The 18,101-nt window shown below is 38.4% G+C and overlaps 2 protein-coding genes across 2 annotated transcripts in view; one reads left to right on the top strand and one right to left on the bottom strand.

The window, feature by feature from the left end:
- LOC134740788 (probable histone-lysine N-methyltransferase CG1716) overlaps positions 1–12,114 on the top strand; it is a 38,305-nt gene extending 26,191 nt beyond the window's left edge. Inside the window, exons 14-21 of the mRNA XM_063673405.1 lie at positions 426–528; positions 1,115–1,262; positions 2,358–2,459; positions 3,427–3,530; positions 4,040–4,192; positions 5,389–5,658; positions 6,273–10,942; positions 11,143–12,114. Of these exons, the coding sequence (XP_063529475.1) occupies positions 426–528; positions 1,115–1,262; positions 2,358–2,459; positions 3,427–3,530; positions 4,040–4,192; positions 5,389–5,658; positions 6,273–6,431 (1,039 nt within the window). The 3' untranslated portion in view covers positions 6,432–10,942; positions 11,143–12,114. The remainder of the gene's footprint in view (positions 1–425; positions 529–1,114; positions 1,263–2,357; positions 2,460–3,426; positions 3,531–4,039; positions 4,193–5,388; positions 5,659–6,272; positions 10,943–11,142) is intronic.
- Positions 11,980–16,828, bottom strand: LOC134740787 (uncharacterized). Its single transcript, XM_063673404.1, has 5 exons — positions 16,724–16,828; positions 14,016–14,072; positions 13,468–13,551; positions 12,808–13,041; positions 11,980–12,241 (listed from the first exon to the last, which is right to left on the bottom strand). The coding sequence occupies exons 1-5, from the start codon at positions 16,763–16,765 to the stop codon at positions 12,149–12,151; spliced, it is 510 nt and encodes a 169-aa protein (XP_063529474.1). The 5' UTR covers positions 16,766–16,828; the 3' UTR covers positions 11,980–12,148.
- Between the last annotated feature and the right edge of the window lie 1,273 nt (positions 16,829–18,101).

Raw genomic sequence — 18,101 nt, 5'->3', positions numbered from 1 at the left:
GTTGTTGTAGCACGGACATTATATTTTAATCCACCAAACGAATTAATCTCGAATATCGGTCGTCCGAGATAGTACTTGTTTTTAGTAGCAAATGTATAAACCCATACTAAACACTAATTAATATGTAAACAGGCCTTAAGGCAAGTGTACACGCTCGTAGGGGCCTTATCAGATAAAAATAAATCACTGATTATCTCCAAAGTGGAGTTTATGAGAATACCGGTTTCTTTGAGAAAGTTACTTAATTTAAACTCAGGAATGAACGGACTTTAAAAAAAACACCATGTATACTTAATCGGTAAGACATTTTCGATTATATTTTCGAACTGTCTGCCCGGATAAGGGTTAATTCGCATTTATATTTTTGTCAATGTCGTTACTTTCAATTCTTATAAATGATTTATAGCGAACTTTTTATTTTTCAGTATAATGGGCATGGGCGGGTATGGAATGCCCGGCTTCATGTTCGGGCAGCAGATGCCGCCCAACGCCTTCCCGAACACACCGCAGGCTGAAGCCATGATGCCAGTGAGTCAATTCAATTATGCTAGCTTTAATTTTAATTTTCACAATTTCCTTACGCAACGAAAATAGAGGGAGTTTTTTTAAGTTCTGGCGAGGTGAATGTGTACGTCATACTGATCACCGCCAATGTCGAGAAAAAATTAATCGTCTCATAAAAAAGAAATATGACCGTCCTATAAAAATATGAAATCATTCTTATTGATCAAAAAGAATCGGTATCGTAGGAAAATCATTTAGTACGATTTACCTCCCGAAATATGGCAAGTAAATATTGAAATAGCAATCGATGAGCTAGATCCACAAAGAACGAGCTCCGCGAGGAAATCGCCTCAAAAATCAGCTGTTTGTGAAGATGTGCCTCGAGCTCCGCGTACAGTCTGCAATACTATTCGCTTAGCACCTTTGCATACTAACTTCTATGCAGGGGGGTCACTTTTCTCTGCAGCTGTACTTTGGCCGTGCTTACGTTAACTTCGGAGTTGCTTGTCGCAGTAATTTCGTCGCGAGTTAGGTCGTTCTTTGTAGACCTGCCGGATAAGATCAGAAGACAAGGAAGTGAATGATTTACATTGGTAAGTTATCACTTCAGCAGGTGGCGGAGCAGCCGCCGCCTGAGGAAGTGATCCTGCCGTCGCACTGGCGCTCGGCGCTGGACGCGCGCGGGCGCACGTACTACTACCACGTGAAGCTGCGCCAGCCGCAGTGGCTGCCGCCGCCGCCGCCCGCAGACAACGGAGGTATACTATACTTAATAGCAGATTGTTCACCAAGGGATGAAAGGCACTCTATCCTGCCGAGGTTGTTTGGCGGTCGAACGCAGCGAGAGCGCCAATAGTCCGAGGCTGAAATAATACTTTTCACCCGAGTTAAACACTCTACTTTTAATTTCGAATACGAGAAAAGTAAAATGCTTGTGTTTTTTTTAAAACATGACTAAGTATACATTTTTATAGTATTTCTTGAGCGTACTTCCAATTAACAATTTAGGCAAAAGTATGGTAATTTATGTAATTGTAGAAGTATGGTTATTATGTGGTTTATGTAATGGGGAGTTTAATATCACAATGGAAAATTTATAACAAATTCATTGAAATCCAAATTTCAATTTAGCGGGTCGCTAGTATTTAATAAAAAAATCTTGGGCGGGATCTACTAAAATAGAAGTGTGCTTAATAGGATATTTCACTGTATTTAAAATAAATTATTTTACACCATGCATTAAATCAATCACCAGAAGATTAATGTAGAAACGTAGACAGCAGTTATTTTTAGACACAATTTCTATTTTAAAACCCGTATAAAACTACAAAGAGTAGGTAATTGACATGCTAGTGTTTCATATAAATTCCACAGTAGCAAAATCGTTTTAGTCAAATACCCTATTGAGAACTTTGGTCAAAATCCGGAAGTTTCTTTAAATATGCCCGGAGAGGATGACAATTGTCTTGTCAGTATTTTTATCCAAGAACGAAACAGAAATGGGTCATTCTCTGAGAATATATTTGCGGTTGCGTCTAATTGCCACGACTCTTTTCTTACATACATTTTGTATGGGTCGCGGCAATTAGCTTAGCCATATTTTTTGATAATGACCGAAATAACGATAAACTGAACTGAACACTTCAAAGTTTCAAAGACTACCGGTTTAAGCTAACGTAGAACAAATAGTAACATTAAGTGCCAGTTGCACCATCCGCACTCGACAGACTGATCAACGTCACCGGGCGCGCCGCGGCGGTTTACTATGAAACTTCCCATACAATACAATTTAGCGAACTTTAACGATGACATACAGTTTGGTGCAACCGACCCTAAATATGTTGTATTGACAGATGATAGTTCGTCAGAGGAGGAAGCCGAGATACCGGCCGACGCGCCGGCCGTGAGGCGGCCCGGCAAGGTGGTCGAGGGAGTCAATGGAATCATTTATGAAGGTAAACATTGTCTGGCATTGTTACAACATACAAATACCTAGATAAACCAATACGATGGGCTGATTGCACCTACCACAACTGTGTAATACAGCAGATGACTGTCAAACTGCCCATACAATCCGTTCGATTATTGAAGGTTTGATACAGCCAACCTTAAGACGCGCATTGTAATGATGTCCCCTCGTCATCTTCCTCGCGTTATCCCGGCATTTTGTCTTGGAGCCTGGGGTCGGCTTGATAACTAATCCTAACAATTGATGTAGGCACTAGTTTTTACGAAAGCGACTGCCATCTGACCTTCCAACCCAGAGGGGGATACTAGGCCTTGTTAGGTTTAATTAGTCCGGTTTCCTCACGATGTTTTCCTTCACCGAAAAGAGACTGGTAAATATCAAATGATATTTCGTACATAAGTTTCGAGAAACTCATTGGTACGAGCCGGGGTTTGAACACGTCTTACCGCTAGATGTAGATGTAGTGTAGGGACGCCCAGCCGGAAGCAGGCGGGCTGTCGATCACATGTCGTGTTCATTCAGCCCAATTCCCTGTAGTTGGAGCTGCAGGTTACTGTCCCGGCGGCATTCCCACACCATTCTCCTCAAATCTTCTTGTTTTCCTGCAGAACAGAAGGACATCTTTAAGTTCGATATCCTTTAGATCGTTTTTTTCTAGTATGTCTCTACCAAATGTATTATAACGCGGTGCCGCGTACATATTTAGTACATTCTGCTAGTAAGTGCAAGCTAGTTTCCTCCCTACCACAGTGTGGACAGGAGGCGTCTGCACTGATTCTCATTATCTTAAGGTGTCTATTGAGAGTATTATGACCTGTAATAATACCTGTTAACAGTCTCAAACTGCTCGTCTTACCGCTAGGCCACCAGCGCTTTTTTAAGCTATATTTTATTATAACTGATTTTTATTTTATTTTAAACTAACATTGTGATATTTGTTTTATGAATTGCAGTGTTTAAAGAGAATCCTCACAACGGTCTTATTCCCGAGCACGCGCTAGTGAGCGTCAAGCCGAGGAAGCGGCGCCCGGGGCTGGTCTCTGAGCGGCCCATCAGTGTAAGTACACACTACGTGACTATCAATATGAGTTATGTGCTATGATGAAGGATTCGTTAAGGTAGGACAACAAAAATACGAGATGAGCAGGAATTCGTCAAACGTTTGTATCATATTCTCTTATCCTCCTAAGGCCCAGCCATACAATTAAAAAACCCAAAGTTTGCCACTGAAATTTGAACCTATAGTGCAGGGGAATAGAGTTGATTTTTAGTTATTTGAAAATTCAACGAAACAAAAGAAATTCAACTGTTCCAAGTCAATATGGCTTAAATTTCATCGAACTGAAGAACTGAGGTAGGACCTTGGGCCTTAGGAGTTTATGTTTTATAGTCATTCGATACAGACCACACCAACGCTTTGTGCGAGCGAAGCTAACGTGTCATGTACGATTCATATAAGACTTCAGTTATGGTGCGTCCTACTAGAGCGTAAGGTTCAAATTCATTTGTCTCTAAGACGCGACTCATCCAATCTTTTGATATGGAAATAATCTATTTATTTATCAGCCCCGAACGGAAGAAGACAAGCTAGCTGGACGACTAGAGGTGAAGCGTTACAAGCAGACCAAGGAGAAGCTCCGACGGCGCCGCGAAAAGCTGCTACACAAGGTGCGCCAGCTGGCGCAGCGCTCCAGGAGACCCAACGTGGACGAACTCAAGGTATCAACTAACTAACTAATATGGCTCGCCGACCCAAACTCGGCCTCCGAGAGCACAACGACAGCACGCCACGTTTCCCGAGCCTGCGCCGTTTCCTGCAAATGAGGGCTACCGTTTTTGTACTCACCAGTTGGCGCCATCTACAGTAATACAGATCTCAAAATTCTTCTACGCTTATTTTTATAATATCAGTACGTTCTAATATACGCACAGGTATTTTAACGTCTAAATGTGCCATTTTTTCAACCTTAATTTTGCATATGTTTTAGTTGGCACTTTTTATATATTACTATGTCTATTGTTTACCATGATTAATCAAAGATGTACAAAGATTTACCACAATTATGAATCAGGAGTGAAAATTCCCGATAAAAAAGCTTGAAACCCCCAAAATTTCTATGCATTTGACATTTTGAAAGACCTCCATCTACACTAACGTAACGGCGAAATGAAACGCGGTAGCCCTCATTATCGGCTTAAAGCTGACGCAGATCCGCTTCCACACTGTCTCCGCAACGGTCTCTGTTGCCGGGCCGGGCCGTTGCCTCAACTCAACGTATGAGCCAAAACGAGAAGCAACATATTACAACGCATTGTAAAAGTGATCGCAACGTAATCGAACCTAAATACAGAAAATCAAGATCGCGTCCGCTTTTTTTATATAAAGGATTATTTTAATACACTTTTACTTTGTGTACTATGCTATATTAAAATATAAAAAGTTTGTCTTGTGACAACCCCGACTTTCGAGCGTCTACATTGAGCGGTGACAACTTTGGTTCTAGATTTAAAAAAACCTTGACAAATAGTAATAGTTTTTGTTCTTTGCTAATAGTTACGGATCTGCCGCCTGATAAACTTTTCCGTCATTCGTCTTACATTTTGTTACAGTACGGAATTCATATGTGATATGGACACTGTCGCTGTTCGATATAGCAGATCTATCAGTCATTTATTTTATCAGTAGGCCGAGCACATGATTGACGCGACAGTATCTCGCCGCGAGATAGACTACCCGTCTTTTACTAACTGTATGAATTAAAGGGGGACCAGTAGTCTATGTCGCGGCGAGATACTCTCGCGCCAATCATGTGCTAGCCCGGCCAGCTCTCGGCAATCACAATTTTGTAAAAGGCAATATGCTAGAAAATGATTGTTTACACAATTTATTATCTAATCTTTATTGTTCCACCCAGATCGTGGACCTCGCCGAATCCGAGTCAGACTCCGAAGCCTCAGTTGAAGAGATCGAGCCAGCGCCGGTGGCGGTGGTCGAGCTGGAACCCGAACCCATACCGGTGCCATCTCCGCCCGTCGACGCCGAGGAAGCCGCGCGGAAACTGAAGGAGCAGTTCCGGAGTAGCATGGCGAGGGTTATGGTGCACCATCTTAACCCGTATCGGCATTCGGACGCGCCCGCTGGCCGTATCACTTGCACGGCTGACTTCAAGCATCTGGCTAGAAAGGTAAGCATACTTTGCTAGTACCTCGAGCGATTTCTGTAGCACTTCTTCCATGGAAACAGCGAGAATGTAGATAATTTAGTTTTAAACTTTAATTTAGGTCTCATGCGGCTCTCCCGTAAGTTTTGAGATACAAACCAAAGGGACTAGAGAACACCTAGTGCTACTCCTACCTAGTGCTAGGGACTCCCGCGCCCATTTCCTCTTGAGTTTATACAGTGTACACCCGAGGAACGTTTAGTTCAGTTCTGAATTGGCATTTTTTTATAGTAAGTTGCGACGAGATACCATAGGGCCCTAAATTTAAAACTAAAGTCGGTAATAGAAAACAATGTGGTTCTTCCAGTATATATATACATATACAATCTTCTCTCTTTTCATATATGTATTAACTCGCGACCCGCACGGGTAGTTCGACTAATTTACACAAAACCTTTACAAATTATTCATATAAACCTTCCTCTTGAATCACTCTATCTATTACAAAAAACCGCATCAAAATCCGTTGCGTAGTTTTAAAAATCTAAGCATACATAGGGACAGACATACAGACAGCGGAAAGCGACTTTGTTTTATACTATGTAGCGATATATTAATTTGAAATTTGTCTTCCTCAGCTGACCCACTTCGTGATGCTGAAAGAGCTGAAACACTGCCGCTCCGTGGACGAGCTGGTGGTGACGGAGTCGGTGCGCTCCAAGGCCAAGGAGTTCGTCAGGAAGTACATGGCCAAGTTCGGCAAGGTGTACCGCCGCCCGGCCGAGGAGGCCGACTAGCGCAGGCTGCGGGGCGCCGAGCCCCGAGGGAATAACCCGGACTACTAGCAGTGCGGTGTGCGGTGTGCGGTGTGCGGTACTGTCACTTGTTACACTATACCCTAGAGCGTGACCTTCTTACGTGAAACTTCTTACTTAAAACTGTGAGCGGGGTGTTAGGCTTTAATGCCGACAAGTTCGTCAAGTGCGTGAAACGTTTGGCATAGTATATTCACTTTACCCTGCTGGGGGTTTGCACTTACTGTGGCCTATCCCACAAAACTTTACAAGTGTACAATTTGACAAAAAATGTTAAATTGTTAACAAAAAAATGTACCACAATAATTCCAAATATGTATTCGTTACAAGTTTGCAGTGTACAAATATGTCACTTTTGTGAAAGCGTATCACAAAGAATAAAGGTATGTCACGACAGCTACATAATTGTGGGATTGTTGATTTGTGAATATACAAGCGAAAAATTGTAATGTTACAAATACAAATATGTAACAATTTATATAGCTCCTTTGATGTTGAAGGTGAAACTACTTTATACGCAATACGCAAGAATTACATTTATTATAATTATATGTATAGTGATCTAGCTACGAGCATTAATTACCTACGTACCTACATACCAACTGGCATTACAATGGACTTGCAAGCTAAACTGACCATTTTAGACCTCATAAACGAAAACAAAAACATTCTTTTTGGTAAATTTAATCTTAAAACAGTCAGTAACTGTTGTTTAGGCCAGGATTACACTTGTAAGTTTTACTTACGTAAGTAGGAACAAAACTATTTGCTAGAATGAGATAACGATATTCATATCTCATTCTGTAGTATAGCTGTGTCCCTACTTACGTAAGTAAAACTTACAAGTGTAATCGTGGCCTTAGGATCAAGAGCGTGACTTCTTCGTGTCGGATGTTTAAGGTTTCCACCAATAGTCTCTAGTAGATATTCGACGGTAGATTTACTCGCTCTGAACCTCTGATTAAATGTATAATCCGTTATGATCAAAGTTAAATTTATACGTTCCCTATATGTCCTAGGGTCTTACAATTAATTCTTCTTCACTATCACTGCTACTTGAACTAAACATTTCGTGGTACAAAGGGTTGGAATCGCTAAATATTATAAAATATACTGCAATTACTAGTATTCGTATACTTAGCAAGAGGGTGGGACACACGTTTAGAGAATTGTTAACTTGTAGGTACAATTCTACATATATGTATAATTATTACTACAATATAGTGTAGCACAGAACAATTGTCAGCTACAAATTTGTACATTTTCCGGAAAATATATGTATCGTATGTAAAGTTTTGTGATACAATAAATTGTAGACTTGTCGATACAATTTACATATATGTAAAAAATTTCCACTACTGTTACTTGTATATTTTGTGGTACGCACACTTGTATTATTACAAACTTGTAACTTGACACTTGTAAAATTGTAATTGTAAGTTTTGTGGGATAGGCCACAGGTCTAAACCAGTGAAGTATACTAAGAGTACACTGCAGTACCTAGCACTTTTATATGTTGCTCTAAAGCAGCGGTTCTCAAACTTTTTTGGTGATGCAACCCTTTTGGAAAGCGTAATATTTGGCGGAGCCCCAAATTAAAATTTTTCGTTTGTCACTGTGGACCAGATATACCTTTAGAAGAGCTGTTTTTTTTCTTATTACTAAAAGTATCCTCGCGGAGCCCCAACAAAGGCTTTGCAGAGCCCTAGGGGAGCACACTTTGAGAATGGCTGCTCTATAGCAACAATCACTGTCAGAGGTGTCTAACATAACGGTTTACGCGTTGTAATTCTTATTGAATCCAAGTGAGCCTTTTGTTGGTGATAACTGACATTACGACTGGTGCGGAACAAAGTTAAGCGAAAGATGTTTGTGAAGGAAATTGGTGTTATGTTGTGTAAATCGGTATTCGGTAACTGGACTTATGGAAGATAAATGTTACTCAAATACTTAATAAAGAAAATTAACTAATGTAACGGATCAAGACTTTTATCTTGACATAATCAGCCATCTTTACAATAAACTCATTCATCAGTTTTACTGATAGCTCTACACAGTTGAACTTTTAGCGTAGTGGGACAGGAATCGTGGGGTTATCAAAGCAAAGGACTGGCAGCAACATTCAACACTCTGATGTAGTTCATAAATGTTTTCCATCGTATTTTCTCGGAAACGTTCGTATTTGTCATGCTACTTTAGTCAACCTCAGTACTTTTTGTACCGAGACTGAAATAGCAAGACACGATCGTACGTTTCCGTGAAAATACGATAGAAAATAATTATGCACTACATCTGACCTTCTAAGGCTCCCGTTCTTCGCTATACTACTTATTCAGTTCGATATTTAAATCATATTCAAATGAAATAGACTTGCATTCGTTAAATTTTCAAACGAAACAAAATCAACACTATTTCCTACACTATAGGTTCAAATTTCAGTAGCAAATATTGGATTTGTCATTTGTATGGCTGGGCCTTAGGTTAATCAATTATCAGTGGACCTTATGTCATTGTAATAAGGTTTACTATAGTAGGAGTTATAGTTGGTAGTAACGACACCACTCATCGGGATATTTAATGCTTAGCGGGCTAATGTTAATACTTCATGAACTTTTGTTTGTCTTGGAGGGAATACCTACTTACAAAAAAGTTATGATTCCTCCATTGGCGATTTTGTAACACCACTTTGTGCGATAATGCTAATTTACCATTACATAGATGAGCTATACGCATGCGCCCGTGATGGACAGAACATACGCAATGCGACAATATGATTGGTCGAGTAGATTTGTTGCCCACCATAAACCATACTAAATTTACGGTGGGGAATAAAAAAAAATTGATACTGTGACAAGGACAAACAAAAACAGCCCTTTCTCTGCTACTCCTACAGAAAGATACATAAGACTATCCCGTTCGGTCATTTCCCCCCACCCCTCATGACCGATCCAGTTAAACTAGATTCATGTAATTTACTGATTCATTAGTTGTTTTTAAACGTAAAATACTATGTAAAAAGATTAATCTGACTTATATTAGGTAGTTAAAAAAATTATGAATTTTCCTTGTGGCAGCGTATTTGATGCACGTTTGAACAGATTTAAATCCAAATCACGTCTTCTATTCTAAATATACATCGCGAAATTATAATGATATTTACCTTAGTTCCTACCCTAATTGTAAATGTAAAAGTTTTACACTGTTCGATCTACTATAAAAATAATGATAATCCTAATTTTATATTATTTTAATATTCTAGCGGATACTGCACAATGCTAAATATTTTGAATGCATCTCTGATACTAATTGGAGTTTAAACCAACTGATTATGATTATAATAACTAATTGATCGGATAACTATAGTAATCATTAATCAATCATTATGAATTAATTATAAAAGACCATATAAAACAAATCAATATACTAGTGCAAGCGACTGATCTACTTGCATGTAGACTTACCTATATATTGACCAGGATATTTACCGTGATTACCTTTTGTATTGTTTTTGAGCTCCCGATATTTCGACGCAGTTACATGCATCTTGTTCACGGGTGACTGAAGATAGCGGGTGGGTGTCAAAGTTGTGTAGACCGCGCTCGGTCTACCCTCATTCGTGCGCGTGGCTACGTTCGCTTTCAACGTTACCATCGGTCGCATTCACACTCATTGGTCTGTCCAACCAAGCACAATACACTCACAGTGTCACTACGCGTGTTTGATTCGGATATCACTGTTTTTTTATGCCTCCTCTACACTATCGGCGATGATCGTTGATAGTATCATCGTCAAGATCATCTACAATTCTACATGATCGCCTATACAACGCAACCACTCGGCGATTTCCTTTGATGCGTGCCCAAAAATCGACAACTCACGGGTCGCAGGCGATCATTGGCGATTATAGGCGGGGACTGCCGAGTAGGCCTTCTACACTATCGTGCCCGCCAGTCATAGTGTAGAGGAGCCAATACACAAACAAATCACAGGATTCGACACATTTGACATCGGGAGCTCGAAAATAATACAAAAGGTAATCACGGTCCATATCCCGGTCAATATAGTGAAACTAACCGTGAATCATTCAAAACTACTACTTACATGTGTAGTAGATATCATTAATATGATCCCTTTCAACGCTACGCCGATTTTGCGGTTAATGGGTTAAATGAACAAAATATAGCCAAAATATCTGAATAGAAACCTATTATTAGATTTCAACCAACTTGAATTGAACCTAGTTTTGAGATACAAACAAACACGATTATGTTTAGCTCAAAAACTTAAGATGTTATTAAACAGACAGATGTCCTCTCGATAGATATCGCATTGGTCGCCAACTTGTAAATATAACGATAAGTCACTCCTCATTTTCATAAGTGTAGTAGTATTTAGAGTAGATCCTAAGCATGTCTAATTCATGAATGTGCTCGCTTGAGCTGGTATACGCAGTTTCAGAGTGATGTACTTTTGTATATAAAATGCAATTGAAGGTACAAATGTGCAAATTGCGGAAAATTTCCAAAAAGTTCGAAAAATTATCGGAAATTTCAGGAAAATTATACAAACATTCATTTTGTAAATGGAAAATTTATATTTCTATGGATATAAAAGTATCAGAAGTTTCCGAAATTCTACCATGTTTAAATTTCGCAATTCTGGAAAGTTTCCGACGGCACATCAATAATTGAAGGTATTTATCACAATGATCTCTAGTTCGACTGGGATGCCTAGAATTATTGAAATATGATAATTACTCGAATATAAGATACCCGCATATAATATTGTCCAAGTACATACACAGTATTATGAGTTTTATGAATGAGTAACTATGTAATAGCCGAATGACACAGTAATAGATAAGAGATTCATATTATTTTAAGGGAAATATCTACTTTTTTTTTTTTCAAGTAAAAGGGTGATAAATGTGTGATGTTTGGAAACAATCCTGGATATTTTTGCTAACGGAAATGACTGAATGTTATATAAAAATGTGTTAAAGAACTGACTTGTACCTACTTATATCACCGGGACATTCGCAAATCTTAGTCATTTTAGACGTAAAACAATAATATGATCGTTTTTGTTTGTTTTTTTTTCTTATTTTTATTTTCTGTTTTGAAAAATTAAGAATGTGTTAATGAGTGAAGTAATTGCATTTTAAGTAAATATGTGAAATGATTTTAGTAAGTTATTTTGAGAGAATAATTTGTAAACAACAAAAGATATGTTGTAAAAGTGGGTAAGTAACTAAACGTCACCATTGCTGCTCCCAGACGCGTTCAAGGCGAGCTGAAATAGTTTGGGTATTTTAAATCAGAAGCAGTTGTATAAAGGTTATAAAAAACTCACTTTCGGAAGGAAAGGAACGAAAAATCGTTGTCAGCTGAGGGTAATTCCCATCTGTTCTGTAGAAATGTAAATTCTTTAAGAAATAAGGTTCAAATTCGGAGAGAAATTATTCGTTCTTTAGAATTAATGGGAAGTGACCTTTAGTAGAGGAGTGCTGTAAATATTGTAAATAAAACACTTATTGCTAAACGCTTGTTCAAGTTGATAGTGACAATTTTAATTTTTATCTTTAGTACGTATGGCTTGCTGATTTTATTTTGATGTGGCGATGAGATCGAGGCCGAAAGAACAAATAAAATGTTATCTTTTAATATTGTGTTGTTTTCTTTGACGCCTTGCTGATTGATTCATTCTTTAAGTTTGTCGAGCACTGACTTGCAGGTTTTGGCGTGGTCAGAAAACTTTTTACATGTGTCATCTTGCTTCCATTTGTCACATTCCTGTAAAAAATATTATAGTTGGTAAGTAAGTAGCTTTACAAGTGTGCAAGTCGTGTCAATGTTAAAATGTAAAGGGCGTTGCGAGTGCGAGTGTTTCAAGGCATAGACATACAAATTGTGTAGTCGAGCAAAACATATTTTTGCAAAATAAAAAGATTACATCATCTGAAGCAAACAACTTACAACTATACAACAACTAATTCATTCGAATCACGCGATCATTCCATTTAAACGGACAAAAAGAAAAACGCGCTGATGGCACCATTGACCATTATACACATTTAAGTCCATATTGTATGATATAAACATGAATGATTACTTTTTTCCTACATGCAGATGATAAACATCGGAATGTTTATCGTGCCCTGATCATAAAAATAACTTAGGTACGCAAACAATTTTATAATTTATTTTAGATAACTTTAATCCATAACAATATAAACAACTGCTGTTACTATTATTATGCTTAAAATAGCCCGGGGACACGAGATAGGCCATATCTGTGATATATGGACTTATTAACTTACCCCTGCAAAGTTGCAATTAAAACATAAATAAAAACTCACCACAAGAGCATTAATGTAGCTGCAGATCTGGAACCTTATGAGTGGACAGGCCTCCTTCGGCGGGTAATCTTCGTACTTCCCTTCCAGACACTCGGTCCGCACGCGATCGATCATAGCCTTGCTTTCCGGACGTTTTTGCTTAATCTTCTCTAGGAGATCTCTGGTTTTCTTCTCGTCTAGTGTGTCCCCGCTCAATAGGTCGGACTTTCTTAAGACGCATTTGGCGTTTTCACACTGAAAGTTGCATGGTCAATGTAATGAACATTTATATAAAAGTGTCTCGTTATACAGTTACAAACATCCCACCACAATATCGTCTCTTGTAGTGTTATTTTCTATACATTGAATCAGTCTGACTTTAAGAAATACCTCGATTTTTCGTTTTTGACTACTGTATTTCTAACAGCTGATTACAATCAAAGTCCGGAAGCAAAATGCGGGGTACCTTGGTATAGTTGATAGGTAAAAAACACTTAGTAAAACTATTACCAACTTTTGTTGTTCTTGTCTTTTTTAATAGGGAGCGTGCATGAACTGTAGGGGGCAGCACAGCAGCCGTCAGATATTTGGCGCGAGGCGTAAATGTGAAGTTTATGCTTGCGATTCAGGCCACAAGATGGCAGACCCTCCAACGCGCACGATCCCATTACTGTGTCTTACCTCCCATTCGTCACCGGTTTTGCAGGAATCGAAGTGTTCTTTATTTTCTAAATCCGCAATCTCGCAGCAATTTTGTTCTATGTTCTGGCAAAGGAAAGCACAATAAGTACAAATTACAATGTCTGCAAGATTTGAACAAGTCATTATAGCCCTTGTAGGTCTCATTGCCAACAGCGGAAACAACAGTTCAGTTTCTTCTACTTGGATACAGTTACCATCAAACATATCCGTCGTAAGTATATAGAGTGCTCTATAATATACGATCGTAAATTAAATAGAGTATACATAATGGATTTTATTAAATGGGGCAGCTTGCAGCTACCTGTTTTTCGTGCTGCTGCGTGAAAATTGTCCTCGGAGACCTTCCCTAATTTTTGATGTAAATACCTGACGATGATTGGCATTTACAGATTTTGGAAAAATGTGCAGTCAGCGTCGATATCGTCAATTTTGAAATGAAAATGGCAATCGATATCATTTCTATCCAGGATTAGTTTTTTTTAGAGCACTAGAACTAGAAACTAACTAAGAAACTAGAAGTTAGGTACCTCGGGTTTAAACAGTTCCAAGCACGACGTGATGTCATGGTCTCCTGCTGCGACCATCTATAACACAAAGCTTTCATTATATTCGGTATTGCCATTTCAATTGACTCCGATTAAGGTCAGTGTGTCAGGCTGACTTCATCTGGCTAATCTGGCTTTGGCTAGTTCAACGCCTTTTGTGCTTGGGCCTAAAATATTTTTGATATATTGACCTGAGCTGAACGTAAAAAACTTTTCCCCTCACTAGCTCGGAAAGTTGTCGTTTATCCTTCAATACAAGCGGGGAAAAACGCGTTTTATCCACTAGTGGGGAAAGTAATTTGACTTTGGATGGAGCGTGTTTAAGTAGCTTGACAGATAACAAAACGTAAAACGCTCATGATAATGGTTCGTTCGATATTAATTATCATTAAATAAATGGTTTGAGAATCTAATACAAAATACCAAATTTATCTTTATTTAATGATTTTAAGTCATAAACCTTAAAATTCCATAAGAAACGTTTGTTTTTTTATAATGATATTAAATATAATTCTGAACGCACAAGTTGAGTCGATGCAATTTCAAAACGCATCGTTGACATTTCATATATCAGAAATGTCAACATTGTCAACAATTTTTTTACTTAATAGTACATTACTACAGAGGCCGGGAAGTAAGGGGTTGCCGGCCGAATGCATATATACGGCCGAACGTAGTGAGGCCGGATAGTTATGAGGCCGACAACCCCTTTTCACGCCGATGTATGTATAGTGCTTTTCTCAAACATGCAATGAAATAAATAAAGAAATCTCCACGAAATCAAAGTTTTAATTCTAAAGAAACTAAAAGTAAACTAGGCACAAAATATAACTACCACCTGTACCTATCTTTATCACACGTGTCGTATATTTTACACATGTAGTTAATCAATTTATTACACAAATGTTCAAAGGTATATTTATGAATCTTTGATTTTTCGCCTTGCATCCTTCTGACTGTAGTGTTAGTAGCCACATAACTAAGATTACATCGTTTTTTATGTTGATATTATGCTTCACATACATCGTTGCCTTAAACATGGAGTATAAGTAACAGGTATTCATTTAATATTTTCGTCGGAACTCATATTATACAATAAACAACGCACAATAAATCCAATAAAATAGAATTACAGATACACAATGAAAAATGTTCAACTTTACCTCCAAAACGATTAAAAAAACACCAACGCGTGTTTGAATAGACATTTTTACCGCTAATATTTAAATGAAATATAGGTTATCAAAGGACTGTCTCATTTCAAACATAGACAGAGATAATCATACTATCTTTGTCTTACACTGGTACTAGCACCCAAAAGAAAAGGATGAGTATAGTTTTTTTGTTCTTTTTTACTGACAAACTGGTTTGACCAACTATATTTTAAATCTGTATTTGTAGGTAAATTTGCAATTCAATATTATTGGAATTTGTTAGTGTTTTATTTATATATTTTTGTAAAACTGCAAAATATATTAATTATCGTTTATTGTTTTTTTTTAAAGGGGTATTGGCAGAACGTCATTCCGAACCATAAGCAAATATTGGTTATAGTTTTTTTTTGGCTGAATGCCATGATGCTGTGTCACAAATATATGTGAAATGGAAATTAAAAAAGAGGCACTTCCCGGCCTAGGCCTGCAACTTTGTATGAAATTTCATTACAGGCCCCTCGTCTAGCCGCGCCGGAGTCGTGATACTTCCCAGCCTAATATAAAGAACGTAATATCAATATTACATAGCATGTTTGAGAAAAATCTTTTCTCACCGACTCGCGTAAAAATACACAACTTCCAGAGTTTTCTTTTATAATATCGTAAAAAAATGAGTGATTCCAGTGATGAAGATGATCTAACGCCAGTGGATGTTGCACTTTCCTCGCTATAGTGAGGTGAAAAGTTTTGTGTTACACACGGGCGCAAATGTATTTTACTTCTCGTGTGTTGAAACACTTGCTACGCTCAGGATTCTATTTTAGAACCACTCGCTTCGCTCGTGGTTCACCTATAGAATCCTTTCGCTTGCTCGTGTTTCAATTCTACACTCGCGGGTAAAATACAACTTTGCACCCTTGTATAACAAATAACTATTCCATCGAGGTTTCTCAATGTAGGAGTAAGGTAAGGTATCTAACATTTTGTATTTTCAGGTCGGTTATCGGTTATGTAGTAGTATGTACAACACAGCTTAGGTAGGTAGGTACCGGCTTTTGTTGTGTGTGCATTGCGTCTATATGATTTCTTTACCCTGGCTATTAGTTGGACTATGTCAAAATATTTGTTGCATTTCTTTCTTTAATATTTCCCCCGGTGAGTTGTAAGCGAGGGTGCTCTGACTGCATGGGCGTGCATTTAAATAATGGTTTATACTTATAGGTAACAATTAGGTAGCGCAGAATCACAGTGGCGAAGAAAGCCTCCTCCGGGTCTGTAGGTACCTATAGTTATTTGTTTTGATAATTGTCATAACTTGTGGTGTTTGGTTAAGGTAGAAATACCTGACTGCATTCGTCCTTAATCCTCGAAAACCGTTAAAGGAAGAAGCGTGACTACCCTAGAGTATTTAAGGTGTTGATGATTATTCTTTTGAGTTTAGACAAATCCGGTCGCAAAGTAGGTTCATGCATGAGGTCCTTTATTTGTGGCTAACAATCTTTCCAAATACGTAGTTAATTGACTTTAAATACTTACATGAATTGTCGCAAAGAACAGGGCAAAAATGTAGTAAACCATGTTGCGGCACAAACAAACTGTGGGCCGCGCCAGCCGCTCGGATATTTTATATCGCGCCAACAAAAGGCTAATTTCCTGTGCAGAGGTAATCACCTCATACTTACATCGGTATTATCATTATACATTTTATGATCGACATTTATTTCGCACTGTTGTAAACTATCGTTATTTCATTTTGTTGCAGTGTTATGATTGAAAATTTACAAGGTAGGTAATTGAGCGTGGCGGAGTACCTATCAGCTGTATGAACAAGTTTTTATGATCAAATTGTCACATGCCTCTTTAGGTAAGCAATATTGCCTACTCAATTAACTAGGTTTTTGCCTAAATAGCCAGTGGCCAGTATACATAGGTACATATGTATAATGCGGTTTAGCGTGCGACATCCAAATTAGAAGTAGATGGGAAGTAGTTGTTCGAACCTCTCCTAGGTTTCGCAAACAACGGAAGTTCTTGAATCATGGCTGGTTCAGGGCCGTCTTAACCAAATTGGGCGCCGGGGTACGAAGAAATACACCTGGCGTTCGCCTTCATTTTTTAGGGTTCCGTACCCAAAGGGTAAAAACGGGACCCTATTACTAAGACTCCTCTGTCCGTCTGTCTGTCACCAGGCTGTATCTCATCAACCGTGATAGCTACAGTTGAAATTTTGACAGATGATGTATTTCTGTTGCCGCTATAACAATAAATCCCTACTACAAAGTACGGAACCCTCGGTGGGCGAGTCCGACTTGCACTTGTCCGGTTTTTTTTTCTTAGCAACAGTATTTAAAGTATTATTAGCGATTTTCAAAATTATACTGATTTGGAAGTTACCCCAAAGCACCTTACTGAAAATTGTAATGATCATATTTTTTATCAAATTCCCTATCGAATGCCATTTTTTAGGGTTCCGTACCCAAAGGGTAAAAACGGGACCCTATTACTAAGACTCCGCTGTCCGTCTGTCACCAGGTTGTATCTCATGAACCGTGATAGCTAGACAGTTGACATTTTCACAGATGATGTATTTCTGTTGCCGTTGTAACATCAAATACCAAAAAGTACGGAACCCTCGGTGCGCGAGTCTGACTCGCACTTGGTCGGTTTTTATAATAAGCTATGATCAATTGATCATTATTAAATTCCTCTAAATCTCATGCATGCACGGAACGACGATCACAATTAAGGGATCACGATTACATCAAACATATGGGGAATGGGGAATAACCTCAGCTACTTTAGTAGGTATTATTTTGTACTTACTTATAGTGGCTGCAGTAGTTAAAAGTTATTTGCTCCTTGTGACTTCGAGTTACGATTTGATCGGGATTCAAAAGAACACTCGCAGAAAAAT

This window comes from Cydia strobilella, chromosome 4 (genome assembly GCF_947568885.1).
Source record: "Cydia strobilella chromosome 4, ilCydStro3.1, whole genome shotgun sequence".
In the NCBI taxonomy this organism is placed as follows: Eukaryota; Metazoa; Arthropoda; class Insecta; order Lepidoptera; family Tortricidae; genus Cydia; species Cydia strobilella.
Note: the sequence above shows the minus strand (reverse complement) of the source record. Positions and strands in the feature narration are given on the sequence as shown.

Bases quoted from the DNA above. Each gene is read 5' to 3' on its own strand.
- LOC134740787 (XM_063673404.1), bottom strand. From the start codon at position 16,765: ATGGTTTACTACATTTTTGCCCTGTTCTTTGCGACAATTCAT. The intron at 13,552-14,015 runs GTACCTAACTTC...TTCCTTTGCCAG, and splicing joins TGGAACTGTTTAAACCCGAG to AACATAGAACAAAATTGCTG. The intron at 12,242-12,807 runs GTGAGTTTTTAT...TATTTTTTACAG, and splicing joins GCTACATTAATGCTCTTGTG to GAATGTGACAAATGGAAGCA.